At 45.2% G+C, this 16,149-nt stretch overlaps 1 protein-coding gene across 2 annotated transcripts in view; it reads left to right on the forward strand.

Moving 5' to 3' along the window:
• The window catches only part of LOC117357978 (L-gulonolactone oxidase-like), a 186,530-nt gene that overhangs the window by 60,841 nt on the left and 109,540 nt on the right, over positions 1–16,149 (forward strand). For both annotated transcript variants that reach the window (XM_033939279.1, XM_033939281.1), the window contains exon 6: positions 5,396–5,581. In XM_033939279.1, the coding sequence (XP_033795170.1) occupies positions 5,396–5,581 (186 nt within the window). The remainder of the gene's footprint in view (positions 1–5,395; positions 5,582–16,149) is intronic.

Here is a 16,149-nt window from a genome sequence, read left to right on the forward strand (position 1 = left end):
CTCCGGGGAGGGGGGAGGGGAATTTAGAAGTTTAAACCTTTCATACGTATTCTGTTTGCAACACTAGACCTAAGACCTTAAGCCGCAATCCACCCAGGCGGAAACAGAAAGTTGTGTTATTGGCAGACGCGGAAAGCAGGAAGGGGAGCCGCGGGAGACGTAGCTGAATCACTGCCGAGGCCGGCAGTTATATCAGCATAACGGAAGGGAAAGGGCCATCGGACTGGACAGGCGAGGAGGCTGGGAACATGCTGGGCCACGGGGACTACCCAGAGCCTTGGGACCGGGCCGTGAGAAGGGAAGTTCCTGGACCATGACTCCAAGACCTTGAATGCCCCCATCATGGCTTGTACTCGGGGCAGACCGCCCCCCACCCTTGGTATGCCACTGCCTTAAGCAACACATTTATACCCATTTCATCAAAGTGCATCCTTTAGTATTTTTTGAGCTTAATGTGCAAAACTAACACATTTGGAGGAGCTACTCTACTACAGTCTCCCTTTAATTCCCTCCCCCCTCCACACACACACACACACACAAACACTGTACACCTCATATAGGCATACCACCACACACAGCTAAATACATCTCAATCCCACATCTATACAAATACATAGAGGTCCATAATCAAAACTTTAAAACGTCCACAAACCTGCCTAAGTCGGCATTTGGATATCCTAATAGCAGGGACATCCAAGTGCCGATAATCAAAACCAACTTTCTGGACATGCAGCAACACTTCTAAGCTGCTGTGCATCCAGAGCTCAAAGGGGCGTGTCGGGAGGTGTGTTAGGGGCGGGAATCGGGCAGGCTTAAACCTGGATGTACTGCAGCAAGCAATAATGCATGCTTGCCGCAAGGTAAAAGACACTACCGCGGGGCTTGCTCAGGTGTCCCAGGGTAATTTTGCGTTCAGCGCACTACTCATGCAATAAAAGATAAGAACATAAGAATGGCCTTACGGGGTCAGACCAATCCAGTTTCAAGTTTATTAAAAATTTGATACAGTCGCTTATCAAAACTTCTAAGCGAGGTAGAATAGTAATAAAGGAGGGGAAGATAAAAAATTTAGAGCAAGCATTAAAATACAGACAGTAGAAATCACAAGACAAAAACTTGACAAACGGGACCAAAAGGGAGGCGGGAAAGAAATACAATTGTTGTAGTGAAGAACACTTAGGGCTAGATTCACTAAAGATAGCGACTCAGTCATTGTTGGCCGATACTCTGGCCGGTTTTCCAACAGCGATTGATTCACTATCAAGTTTGCATGCAAATCATTTGCATGCAAACACAGTGAGCGATTGAGATATGTGCAGAGTCCTAACAGCAGTGACAGGAGAAGCAGCCTCCTGTCACTGCTGTCAGGGCTTCTGCTTTTTTTAAAAAAAAAATTCTTTATTCATTTTTAATCTTACATCAAGTGTACAAATAATAAAACATTTGAAACGTTGGTCCTGGCTGGGAAGCCTCTAAGATAAGTGTTGCTGTTTTTCTTTCTTTGATATATTATAATATTATTTTACTGAATTGAATAAATTGAATTTTAGATAAAAATTAAATTAATCATAATATTGACTGATGAATTAAATAAAGGATAGGTTTGCACTCTTAGTCAGTTAGTTGATAGTTTTCTAATTAAATTAAATTAATAAAAAAAATTTGAGGTAGGAAGGAGGCTTGAAGTAAATGATTACATCACATGCATTCAGGATGAAGACTTGAAATAACATCCAAGTTATAAGAGGTCTCTTCACTGAGAACAATGCATCCTTTATGATACTTCAGCCCCTTAATTTATTAATTCATTTCTATATTAGGGTAAGTGTGTGCCCAAAACAAGTTGTTTACACGATTGAATTTAGGTTATTAGTAATAATAGATTTTTTTTATAAAAAAAAGAAGTTAGATATCAAATAAAAATTTATTAAACTAGATTTTGTATTAATTATCCTTTATACCCCCTTCTTTTCTTGATTGATGACAATTTTTGTGGATTGGATAATTTGGGAAATGATCTGTTTGTTTATTAATTAAAACCCCAAGTAGTAGCAGCATTCCATGCCACCGATCCAGGGCAAGCAGTGGCTTCTCCCATGTCTATCTCAACATCTGTTTATGGACTTTTCCTCCAGGAACTGGTCCAAAAGTTTTTGGGGTTTTTTTTTAAGCCAGCTACATTAACCACTCTTACCCCATCCTCTGGCAATACATTCCAGAGTTTAAATATTCTCTGAGTGAAAAAATATTTCCTCCTATTGGTCAAGCAGAAGGGAGAATTCAGCTGCATACGCTCCCTCCCCTCTACCCCCTCCTATCATTGGCGCCCTGGGCATTTTGCCAAGCTGGCTTAGCAGACTCTATGTAGCGCTGCATGCGGCTGGTAGCGCTATAGAAATAAGTAATAATTATAGTAGCTGCTATGCCCCTGCTGCCCTTCTAGCTTCTTCTGTGCCAGTCGCCCTGTATCTCACTCTTGTCTCACAGAATGGTCCCCCTTTCACTGTAGACCTTCATTGCAGTTGCACCCTTCTTCCCTAGTAATTCTGTCTCTGTTTTAAACATTTGTATTAGTTAACCATGAAGAAGTTCAGTTTAAAAAAAAAAAAACAGTCTCAAATGGCACTGTTGGCTTTCATTTTTTATTCAAGGCAAAATGGCTCAACAGTAAACAAACTACTTCAGTACACAGGGCCTACTGTGATTTGGATGGTGCAAAGTACATTAATACTTCATTGAGTGGAGGTTTTAATTAAATCCAATCCAGCTTCCCTATTGTTATGCATTATGTATTTTATAGTTCATTTCATATCTGCATCATATTCCGGGAGATGGAAGAAGGGCTTAATAAATATTGTATGCCAAGCAGTGTGTTAGAAACTGGTTCTCCCCTGAGCTTCCAAGTTCACAATTCCAGGTGAAGCTTCTGTGACACCACACCGTTATCAAATCGCAAGAAAACTCCAGCCTTATACCCCTCTCCCCCCCCCCCCCCCCCCCGCCACCCCCCTCTCCCCAACTAAAAGCAGTTTTGTTAGCAGCGAAGGATTAATTCAAATTGCAGGACAGCACTTCAGGTTTAGGGCACAGATTCTGAAGTGAAATGTCAGAAGTAATTTTCAGCTTGCAATGAAGGTAAATAAAATGCACGAGTAAAGAGTGGCTGTGTTTGCAGGCTTGTTGCTTTAGGTTAAGAATGACTCTTCAGTGCCATCTACTGCATTGCTCACCTGTTCTTGCAATAGTTGTCTGCTCCACTGTATAGTGAGTCGTGTATATCTAAATATCCAGGGAGCAGGTGGCTAGGAGGAAGGCAGAAAAAGTGCAGCAATCCCCAAGTCTGATTACCATGTTAGCTGTAAGGAGTGTGTGGGGCAGTGGTTGAAGCTACAGCCTCAGGACCCTGGGGTTGTGGGTTCAAATCCTGTGCTGCTCCTTGTGACCCTGGGCAAGTCACTTAATCCTCCATAGCCCCAGGTACGTTAGATAGATTGTGAGACCACCAGGACAGATAGGGAAAATGCTTGAGTACCTGATTGTAAAACTACTTAGCTAGCCTTGATGGGTGGTATATAAAACTCAAAACGTATTTTAAGTTTCTCAGTACTTTATATTGATCTGAGAGAGGGGACAGGAATCTTGTAAACTAATCACAAAGTAAAGATGTATCGCACACACTTCTCTTCCTTGACAACACCCTACCCAGGTGCAATCTTCTAGCTCCGTCACTAGACTCCTCCCTTTTAACTCTCTTGCTCTTCACTATTCCTCCCTACCCCACTCTCCCTTTCCTAGTTTAAATATTCTCTGAGTGAAAAAAATTTCCTCCTATTAAAAAGTATTTCCCTGTAACTTCATCAAGTGTCCCCTTAGTCTTTGCAATTTTTGACGGAGTGAAAAATTGATCCACTTGTACCCGTTCTTCTCCTCTTAGGATTTTGTAGACTTCAATCATATCTCCCCTTAGCCGTCTCTTTTCCAAGCTGAAGAGCCCTAACCTCTTTAGCCTTCCTCATTCGAGAGGAGTTTCATCCCCTTTATCATCTTGGTCGCTCTTCTTTGAACTTTTTCTAGCACCACTATATCTTTCTTGAGATAAGGAAACCAGAATTGAATGCAATACTCCAGATGAGGTCGCACCATGGAGCGATACAGGGGTATTATAACATTCTTAGTCTTGTTAACCATCCCTTTTCTAATAATTTATAGCATCCTGTTTGCTTTTTTGGCCACTGCAGCACATTGGGCGAAAGGTTTCATCGTATTGTCTACGATGACACCCAGATCCTTTTCTCAGGCGGTAACCCCTAAGGTGGACCCTAGCATCCGGTAACTGTGATTCGGGTTATTCTTCCCAATGTGCATCACTTAAATCATGCATTAACTGCATTTTGTATTAGGGGTCTGGAACTAGGAGGGTCAAGGGTGGAGAATGAGTATGAATTGAATGCTATTTAGTGTACTGTACATACTGCATGCTGTCACTTTTGTAGAGAAGTCCCACCTCCAGTCTGGCAACCAGTCTGGTGACTACTATTACTACTACTATTTATTATTTCTATAGTGCTGAAAGGTGTAAGCAGTGTTGTACATTTTAACAGTCCCTGCTCAGAAGAGCTTACAATCTAATTTAGACAGGACATTTCAGGGTTGAGGAGGTTATAGTGGGTAGAGGTATCTGACAGCAGTGAGGGGGAGTTTACGAGTTGAAAGCAGTTTCAAAAAAGTGGGCCTTTAGCTTGGATTTGAACATTGCCAGGGATGGAGCATGACGTATTGATTAAGGCAACCTGTTCCAGGCATACGGCACCACAAGAAAGAAGGGATAGAGTCTGGAGTTGACAGTGGAAGAGAAGGGTACAGATAAAAGGGGCTTGCCTGATGAGCGGAGATCATGGGGGGGGGGGAGCATAGGAGGAGGTCTCCTAAAAGGAGAGTATCACCCTGGTGAAGTAGGAAATAATCCTGTAGCCAGGACCTGCTCACCAGGGGATGCAATATCCTTTCAACTGAGGATGTATGTTTGCAGGGGTAGGGAACTCCGGTCCTCGAGAGCCGTATTCCAGTCGGGTTTTCAGGATTTCCCCAATGAATATGCCTGAGATCTATTTGCATGCACTGCTTTCAATGCATATTCATTGGGGAAATCCCAAAAACCTGACTGGATTTGGCCCTCAAGGAGGGACTTTGGAGACCCCTGGTTTAGGGAGTCGGTGCCCTGAAAGCTAGTTCCGCTGAGTACATGATGATATGACAATTGCCAAACCATTGAGATTAATCAACTGGTTAAAATATATGCACACCCACCCACACATACACATGATTTTCATGCTGTTTTTCCCCCTTTTTGGTTTTGTTGCCGAAGCTGAGAATGATGATGTTTGTTTTTCTGCAGGTTGTGGCCCTTACAATGATGACTGCTTGTGGTGAAATCCTAGAGTGCTCTGAGTTCAACAATGCAGATTTATTTCAGGCTGCCAGACTGCATTTGGGAGCACTAGGTGTGATTCTCACTGTCACATTTCAGTGTGTATCTGCATACTATCTTCAGGAGATACAGTTCTCATCAACCCTAAAAGAGGTAATGTGGCTTTCTGTTCAGTATGTTAAATTGTAGTACAGACTACATCAGAAGCACCCGGCAGTGAATTAGCTCATTAGACAGCAACTATTAAACACATTGGCAGCGAGCCGGGCATGTGCTACAGCAGAGAAATAGGATTCATGATTTAGAGAACAGTTTTCAAAGTGATTTACCTGAGTGAAAAGTATATCATCTATGTTAATCAGCAGTTTGAAAATTATTCTCCTTCCAGCAGCTAAAAGTCTGTATGCTGCCTCACAACATGTGGGGCTCTTAGCCACATTGAGAGGAGGCATTCCCAGAGGTGTGTTTTGGCTAGGGGTAGAAGCTGACTGAATTTTGATTTTGGTTTTCAGTTACAATGCCAAAACTGGCCTCAAATCCTTTTTAGACCTAGTTTTGGTTTTGGCTAAAGGCTATGACTGTGGTTTTGGTTTTTGCCAAAACCGACCACGTGTTTTCTACAGAAGCCAAAAATTTGTGTTTTGTCCTGTTCTCTCTACTTCCTGCCCATATGTGGGTACCTCTCTACCTCAGGCCTATTTTAAAACCTCTGGTAATCTAGGGGTGTAGTCAGGGCAGGAGTGATCACCAGTAACACAAGCTTAAGTTTCAAGTTTATTTATTACTTATATACCACTTATCAATGGAGATTGTTTAAGCAGTTTTTACATTCAGGTACTCATGCATTTCCCCCTTATCTGTTCCGGTGGGCTCACAATCTACCTGGGGCAACGGAGGGTTAGGTGACTTGCTCAGAGTCATGTTATGCCAGCTTAGCTCTCAAAATGGCTGCCATGATCTCTAGTGGCAATCTCATGAGACTGCTGGAAAAGGTCATGGCAGCCATTTTGAGAGTAGAGCTGACATGGGAAATAGCGAATTTACCACTAGACTAGTGGTCTTTGTCAGCATAGCTATTGCTAGCATTCAGCATTTTCAGTTGGCATAACTAATGTCAGCAAAGGCCTATGGGAAATTATATCAATCTGACTGGCATGTGAATGCAGATAGACCCTGAGTGAAGGCAGACGGCTTCATATAACCCTAAAAGATGTCAGCATAGCTATTGCTAGCAGTCTTCACTAATGTTTAAGTTGGGGTCACTTTGGATTCAAACGAGCTGAAGGAGAACTGTAAAATATCTTCCCATGGAAGATCACGACACTGCTGACTAGTATATGTTACTGACATCTACCGCACCAGCTCACCTTCAAACTTTTAATTGTGTGTAATCTCATGGACGTTGGCATTCTCTTCATCTTTTGAGAAATGTTTTGTCCTTCAGGCATGTGGTTTTTCCTTCTATCCACTTTCCCCTTTCAGTCATGAGCTCATGTAGAGAGGCAGAGAAGCCAGAATGATGATGACTGTCACCCCAGTGGTCTCCAGGGCTGCCATTGGCCCCCGGGCCTTGCATTGTAAAACACTGCACTAGACCAGCAGGGATTGTAAGGTTGATGAAGGAGGGGGGGAACTATTTTTTGCTTTTTTTGTGTGTGTAATACAGTTGCAAGTAATGGAGTTCTGAACTTGCCTAGTGGTTTATATGGCAAATAGAGTGCTCCAAATACATGCTTTTGATACAAAATGAAATGAAATTACAATGAAATGAAGTTTATATATTAGGGAAAATAATTTCAGAAATATATTGCCTTGAGAACAGTTTTTCAGAGCATATAATCAATATGCTTTTTATTTATTTACTTATATATTACCTATTAATTGTCTAAGTGGTTTACAGTAAGGTACTCAATCATTTGTCTCTATATGTCCTGATGGACTCAGAATCTATCTATTTTACCTGGAACAATGGAGGATTGAGTGACTTGCCCAAGGTCACAAGGAGCAGTGAGGGATTTGAACCTACAATCTCAGTGTGCCAAGGCTGTAGCTCTAACCATTAGGCCACTCTTTCCTCCCTTTTCATTCTGGATTCTACATAAGAGTGGTATAATGTCTGCAGTGTTGACCAGTGGCTGGACTCCTTTATCCTATATTACTAAGAATCTGTATCATCCTTGTCCTTAATCAGTTTTATAACTACATTCAAAACAGTAAACACCTCACTGATATGTTTTATTGTTGTGCATAGTTTTGGAAAACATAATAAGCTGGTAATTGTTTTTGGAGTTTTTATGTTGTTGTTGGTTTTTTTTTTACACAATCTCACATTTTAACTACATCTACATAGACTTCTTGCAGTCCTTGTTAAAATGACTCTCCCAGGTGTCAGCAATGCTTGCGGTTCCTGGGACTGGAGGGTAATCTCCTGTGGGTTTAGCAGAAGGCTGCTGGCTGACAATTCCCAGTGGGCCTCATTGGTTCACATTCACACAATCAATCCTTAGATTTTGATTTTGGCCGAAACCAGGTGAGAAGTTTTGGTTGCAGTTTAGGTTTTGGTCAAAAGTGTTCAGACAGTTTCGGTTGCAGGTTTGTTTTTGCCCAAACTGGAAAAAAGCAGTTTCAGTCGGCCTCTAGTTAGGGGAGGGGAAATATTTATTTATCCAAATTTCTATTCTGCACAATCCCATGTTCTTGGTGGATTACAAAGTTCACTTACATAATCATTAAAAGACAGCAAAATGACAAGATCTCCACACAAAAGACATTAACTGTGATTGATATGAAGTAACCATATATCAGTCCTCTAACTCTCATTTCCCTTAAGGCCTCCTATTCAACCAAATGTTTTTAAAAATAATGAAGTGTTTAGTTGTTTTCTAAAAGAAAGGAACGTTTCCATTTTATGCATTTCAAGTGGTAGACTATTCCACAATTTAAAAAGTAATAGCACGGAGACCAAACAAACTTACTGATCAAAAACTAAGGACATCCAATAGGTATTTATTCTCCGACCTTAAAGGAACACATAGGTTTATACATTTTAAGGGTGGTAGCAAGCAAGATGTTACCACATTATTCAAAGCTTTAAAAATTAATTTAAGAACTTTCAATTCAATCCTATAAACAATTGGTAACCAATGCAAAGATGCTAATGTAGAGGAAATTGTGTTCATTCTCTGATTTTTCTGTCAGCAATCGTACCACTGAATTTTGTGTGACTTGCAATGACCGGCGCATATAACCTGGCAACCCAAACAAAAGGACACTGAAATAATCAAGTGAGGAAAAATAATTGCTTGTAAGACTGCCCGACAATTTTCAAAAGAAAGTAAATTCTGAAATCTACATAATAATCTTAAATTTTTTTTAAAAAGTCTTAATTATACACCCCTCCCCCCCTTTTACAAAACCATGATAGCAGTTTTTAGTGCAGGCTGTACGCCGAATGCTCTGCACTGCTCACGACACTCATAGAGTTCCTATGAGCATCAGATGCAGGGCAGAGTATTCAGTGCGTCGGCCTGCGCTAAAAAACGCTTTCGCGGTTTTGTAAGAGGGGGGTATATATCCAATATGATTCTCCACAGACAATGTAGTATCCAATCACACTGCCCAGATATCAAATTTCTTTTAAAATTAGGATAATAAATTCTTCAGTTTCAAAATTTAACGGACAGTTTGTCCAACCTGTCCTTGACAGAAGCAAAACTTGAGAGGTACAATTTTAAACTATAGGTGTATTACTTTCCATGAAAATGTACCTATAGAAAAAGTGGGTGCAAATGTTTGCAGGTACAATGTACCCACAGCAAATTTCAAATCAAAAGTATGTGCAAGCTCTCTTTTTGAATGATAACATCTGGTGGTCCTTGATGTCGATCTGCCATCATTTTCTATATTAATTCAGACTTCAGTCACTGATAACTGCTGAAAATCGGCAGAGAAGATAGGCTAAGCATACACATAACTAATAAAGAGTCATAAAAGCCAGAAAAGGACATTTTCAGTTCATGCCATTGCCAGAAACAGAAAGGGCTTCATCCATGCTTCTGATCTGTGGTTCAGTTTCCTAGTGAGCTGACTCGACTGCATCATTTTTGAATCACGATCCTTCAAAATATATGGATCACAGAGGGTTGTTTTGGTTTGGGGTTTTTTTTGTTTGTTTTAAGCAAGCCCGTTTTTACACCGGAACAGCACTTCTGCACCAGTTAGACTTGTGATTAGGAATAAGGTAAATTGGGAATTAAGGGCTCCTTTTACTAAGGTGCGTTAGGGCCTTAACGTGCGGAATAGCGCGTGCTAAATTGCCGCGCGCGCTAGACCTTAACGCCAGCATTGAGCTGGCATTATTCTAGAAGCGTACCGTGCGGAATAGCACACGGTAATTTTGTGCGTGCGCTAAAAACACTAGCGCACCTTAGTAAAAGGAGCCCTAAGTAAAGTTCTTGAAGGTGCGGACATGATATACTGTAAAGGCAAAACCTGGTTGTGACAGTCGCTTACAGGTCTTGCAGTACTGATTTCATCTAATTCTCCATTGCACTCAGGCAACACCTAATATAGTGTGTTTCCCTGTAGCTGACCATCTGCTCTGGCTAAGGCAGCTGAGATTGCATTCATTGCTTGGCATCTGCGCTCAATCTGTCAGCATATTTTGCTTCTAGATTTTCAGTTCATCAGACCTAGATATGCTTTCTTTTGACAATTATAAATTGTGTTTAGATTGCATTTTTCCTAAGGGCAGTTAATTAGAGCCAACAGTAACAGTTGGTGTGTTAAAACTATATGTACAATAACTGAAGAGTATAACAGATAAAACAAAGACACGAAGGGTGAAATTTATTTATTTAAGAATTTATATACTGCTTTAAACCCAAGCAGTGTACAATCAACATGCAAAATGCAATAAATATGACTAGTACTTCAAACTCTCACAGAATATCTAATATAATAAAACGGTAAGCCGCGCATGCGCACTTCCTAAGCGTGCGTCCGTTTTCCATGAGCTGTAGCACACATAGGAAGTGCGCATGCGCGGCTTACGGTCTGGCCTCACAAGGCAAGACAAGTTGATGTCCCCGCGGCTGCTGCTGGCCGCCCCAATCTCGCTCGCTCTCTCTGGCGGCCCGAGGCGGATGTCGGCCGCGGCGGCTGCTGGCCGCCCGAAGCTCGCTCTCTATCTTCCTCCCTCCCCCCCAGGCGGATGTCGACCACGGCGGCCCGAGGCGAATGTCGGCCACGGCGGCTGCTGGCCACCCGAAGCTCTCTCTCTCTCTTCCTCCCACCCCCCCAGGCGGATGTCGGCCGCGGCGGCTGCTGTCGGTGGCTGCAGGCCGTTATCATAAGTAGGCCATGGAGTTCAGCAGGAAGGTATGGGGGGGAGGAAAATACTGCACAGGGAAGTGGGGTGGGAGGGAAATGCTGCAACACACGGAAATGGAGGGGCAGAAAAGGGGTTGATGGACAGGGGAACAGGTGCTGAGGAACAGGGAGGGGGGCAGAAAAATGAAGACAGGGGGAACAGGAAGGAGGTGATGATGGACAGGGGGAGGTAAAACAAAGGGAGAAGGGCTTCTGCTGGATAAGGTGAGCAGTGATGGAGTGTTGGAGGACACAGGGGAGGTAAAAGGAAGGGAGAATGGACAGGGGGAGCAGGCAAGGGGTGGTAGTGGACAGCCAAGGAAAAAAAAAAACAAAAAACAGATAGAAATACAGAAAGCGGCTAAGGAGAGAGAGAAAAAAATAAAGACAGACACACACACATATATTCTAGCACCCGTTAATGTAACGGGCTATAAGACTAGTAATGCACAGAATATCCTAATAATTCACATAAAAGCCGACACATACAAATATGTCTTCAATAATTTTTAAAATCATCCTTGGGCTTACACAAGCGCATTTGCCCATTCAAACCATTCCAAAGCTTCACACCCATGACTGAAAACATTGACAACGATTGGGTAGTTATGAAGGCATTCAATAAGTCCTACCTTACCCTCCCTTTTACAAAACTGCAGAAGCAGATTTTAGTGCAGGTTGGTGCGCTGAATGCTCTGAGCTGCTCCTGACACTCATATGAATAGGAACTCTCTGATTGTCAGAAGTAGCACAGAGCATTCAGCACACCAGCCGGTACTAAAAAATGCTTTCATGTGTAAAAGGGGGGGAGGAGGGTTAGTGACAGAAATAATAATAATAACAGTTTATATACCGCAGGACCGTGAAGTTACATTACATTATATTAGTGATTTCTATTCTGCCATTACCTTGCGGTTCAAGGCGGATTACATAAGAATTGTCATGATGTTATGAAATATATAAGGTGGATTACATAAGAATTGTTGCGAAATTAGGTAATACATAATGGGTAATTAGAACATTTTAGATTTGATAAGGAGTAGATAGTATAGTAGGTGAAGCTTGGGATGGATCTGGTTGTGTTAAATAGGTTTTATGTATTTTTTGAAGAGTAGGGTTTTTTGAAGGTTTTGTAATCTATGGTCGAAGACAGCAGATTGGTGAGTTGTCTGTCTAGTTTTGCTGCTCTGGTGGCTATTAGGTTGTCATATAGTTTTCTTTGTTTGACATTTTTGGTTGGCGGGTGTGTGAATAGTGAGTGGGTTCTCCTGTGTCTGGTTGAAGTGGATTGAGTTAGTCGGTTGTTCCAGTAGGTTGGGCAGTCTCCGTTTATAGCTTTAAATAGTAGGCAATAGAATTTGAAGTGTACTCTTGCTTGTATTGGGAGCCAGTGTGAGTTGTGGTATGCCTCTGTGATTTTCAGCGAATAGATGAGTCTTAGGGCTGTATTTTGTATTGTTTGTAGTTATTTTATCATGGTCGCTGGGCAGGGGAGATATAGTATGTTGCAGTAGTCTATTAATCCAAGGATTAGAGATTGTACCAAAAGTTGGAATTGTTTCTTGTCGAAGAATTTTTGAATTTGTCTTAGGTTTCTCATAGTTGCGAATGATGTTTTTATTATTTTGTTGATTTGTGGTTGCATGGTACAGCCTCTTTCAATCAGTACTCCAAGAAGTTTTAGCGTGGTTTGAATGGGGTAAGAGATTGAGTTTATTACTAGGTTTGTTAAGGTTGGGGTTTTGCTGTTTTCTAGGAGGATGACGTTTGTTTTGTCAGGGTTAAGTTTTAGTTTGTGTTCTGTCATCCATGTTGCTACTGTTTCAAATGTTCTGTGTATTGTGCCTATCAGGGTGAGCGCTGGATGGTCGAAGGGGAGGAGAATGGTAATGTCATCTGCATAGCTGTTGGAGGTTAGGCCATGTTTGTCAAGGTAGGAGCTGAGGAAAGCCATGTATAGGTTGAAGAGTATGGGAGACAGAGGTGATACTTGGGGTACTCCGCAGGGGTTGGACCATGGTTCTGATTTATCTTTGTTTGTTTTAACCCTGTAAGTTCTGGATTGTAGGAAGCCTTTAAACCATGATAGTACCTTGCCTGCAATTCCTATGGAGTCTAGTGTTTGTAGGAGGATGTCATGGTCTACCAGGTCGAAGGCTGCGGAGAAGTCTAGTTGTATGATCAGTATTTTCTTGCCTATACTGAGGTGTTGTCTAGCTGTGTCTATGAGTATTCCTAGTAGGGTCTCAGTGCTATAGCTGGTTCTGAAACCAGACTGTGTGGGGTGGAGTAAGTTGTGGTTTTCTAGGTATAAGGTTAGGGCTTTAGCTACGAGGCTTCCATTAGCTTGACGTATAGTGGGTTTACAATGGTTAGAAATGCTACAAATTAAGTAAAACTAACAAAGTAAAAGCTAGTGATTTACAGCTCGAGAGATCAGTTATTGTGGAATAAGATTGTACAAATCAGCTACTTAAGTACTTCAGGAAATTCCCCATAAGTATTAGTGAGCATAAGTAATTGTTCTAGATCTTTACCACATAATGCTGCCTTATATGAGAAAAGCAGTGGCGTACCAAGGGGGGGGGGGGGGGGGGGGGCGGTGCGCCCCGGGTGCCAGCCCTAAGGGGGTGTTCCCGGCCTTGCCATTCAGTCCCCCGCCACCCCCGAAGGACCGCTCGCCCCACTGACCTTCCTGCACCACCTGTGAAGCAGCCCGCAGCAGGATCGCGAAGTCAGCGTCAGCGATCCCTGCGCTGCTTCCTGCGCCGCGATCCCGTCCCTCCTCTGACGTCAGAGGAGGGGCGGGACCGTGGCGCAGGAAGCAGCGCAGGGATCGCTGATGCTGACTTCGCGATCCTGCTGCGGCTGCTTCATAGGTGGTGCGGGAGGCCAGGGGGGCGAGCGGTCCTTCGGGGTGGGTCGGGGCATCAGGCCTTCAGGGTGGGGCGGGCGGGCAGGCAAGCAGGCTTTCAAGGGTGAGGGGGTGACAGGCAGGCGAGCAGGCCTTCAAGGGGGGCAGGCAGGCCTTCAGGGGGGGTGTAGGCCTTTGGGGGGGTGCAGACCTTCAAGGGGGGGAACAGGCCTTCAAGGGGGGAAAGGCAGGCAGGTCTTCAAGGGGGGGACAGGCCTACAAGGGGGGGTGCAGGCCTTCAAGGGGGAGACAGGCCTTCAAGGGGGGGAAAGTCAGGCAGGCAGGCCTTAAAGGGGGGACAGGCCTTCAAGGGGGGGACAGGCCTTCGGGGGGGGTGCAGACCTTCAAGGGAGTGCAGGCCTTCGGGGGGGGGGTGCAGGCCTTCAAGGGGGGCAGGCAGGCCTTCAGGGGGGGTGTAGGCCTTTGGGGGGGTGCAGACCTTCAAGGGGGGGAACAGGCCTTCAAGGGGGGGGAAAGGCAGGCAGGCAGGCCTTAAAGGGGGGACAGGCCTACAAGGGGGGGACAGGCCTACAAGGGGGGGGGACAGGCCTTCAAGGGGGGGCAGGCCTTCGGGGGGGGTGCAGACCGTCAAGGGGGGGCAGGCCTTCGGGGGGGGGTGCAGACCTTCAAGGGGGGGCAGGCCTTCGGGGGGGGTGCAGGCCTTCAAGGGGGTGCAGGCCTTCAAGGGGGGGAAAGGCAGGCAGGCCTTCAAGGGGGGGACAGGCCTACAAGGGGGGGAGAAGCTACAAGGGGGTGGGACAGGCCTTCAAGTGGGGGGACAGGCCTTCGGGGGGGGTGCAGACCTTCAAGGGAGTGCAGGCCTTCGAGGGGGGGTGCAGGCCTTCAAGGGGGGACAGGCCTCTTCAAGGGGGGGAAAGGCAGGCAGGCAGGCCTTCAAGGGGGGACAGGCCTTCGGGGGGGGTGCAGACCTTCAAGGGAGTGCATGCCTTCAAGGGGGGGAAAGGCAGGCAGGCAGGCCTTCAAGGGGGGGACAGGCCTACAAGGGGGGGAGAAGCTACAAGGGGGTGAGACAGGCCTTCAAGTGGGGGACAGGCCTTCGGGGGGGTGCAGACCTTCAAGGGAGTGCAGGCCTTCGAGGGGGGAGGGTGCAGGCCTTCAAGGGGGTGCAGGCCTTCAAGGGGGGGAAAGGCAGGCAGGCAGGCCTTCAAGGGGGGGACAGGCCTTTGGGGGGGGTGCAGACCTTCAAGGGAGTGCAGGCCTTCGGGGGGGGTGCAGGCCTTCAAGGGGGTGCAGGCCTTCAAGGGGGGGACAGGCCTACAAGGGGGGGAGAAGCTACAAGGGGGTGGGACAGGCCTTCAAGTGGGGGACAGGCCTTCGGGGGGGTGCAGACCTTCAAGGGAGTGCAGGCCTTCGAGGGGGGGGTGCAGGCCTTCAAGGGGGTGCAGGCCTTCAAGGGGGGACAGGCCTTCAAGGGGGGGAAAGGCAGGCAGGCCTTCAAGGGGGGACAGGCCTACAAGGGGGGGGGAGAAGCTGCAAGGGGGTGGGACAGGCCTTCAAGTGGGGGACAGGCCTTCGGGGGGGTGCAGGCCTTCGGGGGGTGCAGACCTTCAAGGGGGGGACAGGCAGGCCTTCAAGGGGGGGACAGGCCTACAAGGGGATGGGACAGGCCTTCAAGGGGGGTGCAGGCCTTCAAGGGGGAACAGGCAGACCTTTAAGGGGGGACAGGCCTTTGGGGGGGACCATGATTTAGAAGTACACGGAGGGAAGGGGGTGTTCAAAGAGACGTGCATATGCCAAACTTTGGGGGGGGGGAAGAAATAATGGGTCTGAAAATAGAGGAGAGGGAGAGAGATGATGGACCATGTGATTTAGGGAGGGAAGGAACAGAAAGGGAGAGAAATTGGACACAAGGGATGGTGTGGAGGAGGGATAGAGATACTGGATAGGAGGGTAATTAGGAAAAGAAAGGGAGAGATGGTGGACTCTGGGATGGTGGGGAAGGAGGGAGAGATGCCGGATGAAAGGGAATTTAAGAAAAGGTGGATCTGTGGAGGGAGATGAAAAAAAGGAAAGATACCAGACTTCCTGGGAAGGGAAGGGAAATGGAAAGGGAGGACAGAGTTGGCAGATGGATGGTTAGCATGCAGAAAGAAGGAGACCCTGGCAAGCAAGTTTTCAGAAGAAAACCAGAGCCTTGGACCAACAAGATTTGAAATATAACCAGACAACAAAAGGTAGAAAAATTAATTTTATTTTCTGTTTTGTGATTATAATATGTCAGATTTGAAATGTGTATCCTGCCAGAGCTGGTGTTGGACTGCAAACGTGAGCTAGGATTTAACAGAGAGAGGAAAAGTCCTTTTTGTTTCTTTATTTTATTTACACCTCAGCGCCAGTGTGGTTAGGAGAAGCCAAAGGGGGTGAAAAAGCTATAAAACCCACCAGGAGTTTTGAAAAAAATCACCCAACTGGGCAG

Source organism: Geotrypetes seraphini, chromosome 3, assembly GCF_902459505.1.
Source record: "Geotrypetes seraphini chromosome 3, aGeoSer1.1, whole genome shotgun sequence".
Lineage (NCBI taxonomy): Eukaryota > Metazoa > Chordata > Amphibia > Gymnophiona > Dermophiidae > Geotrypetes > Geotrypetes seraphini.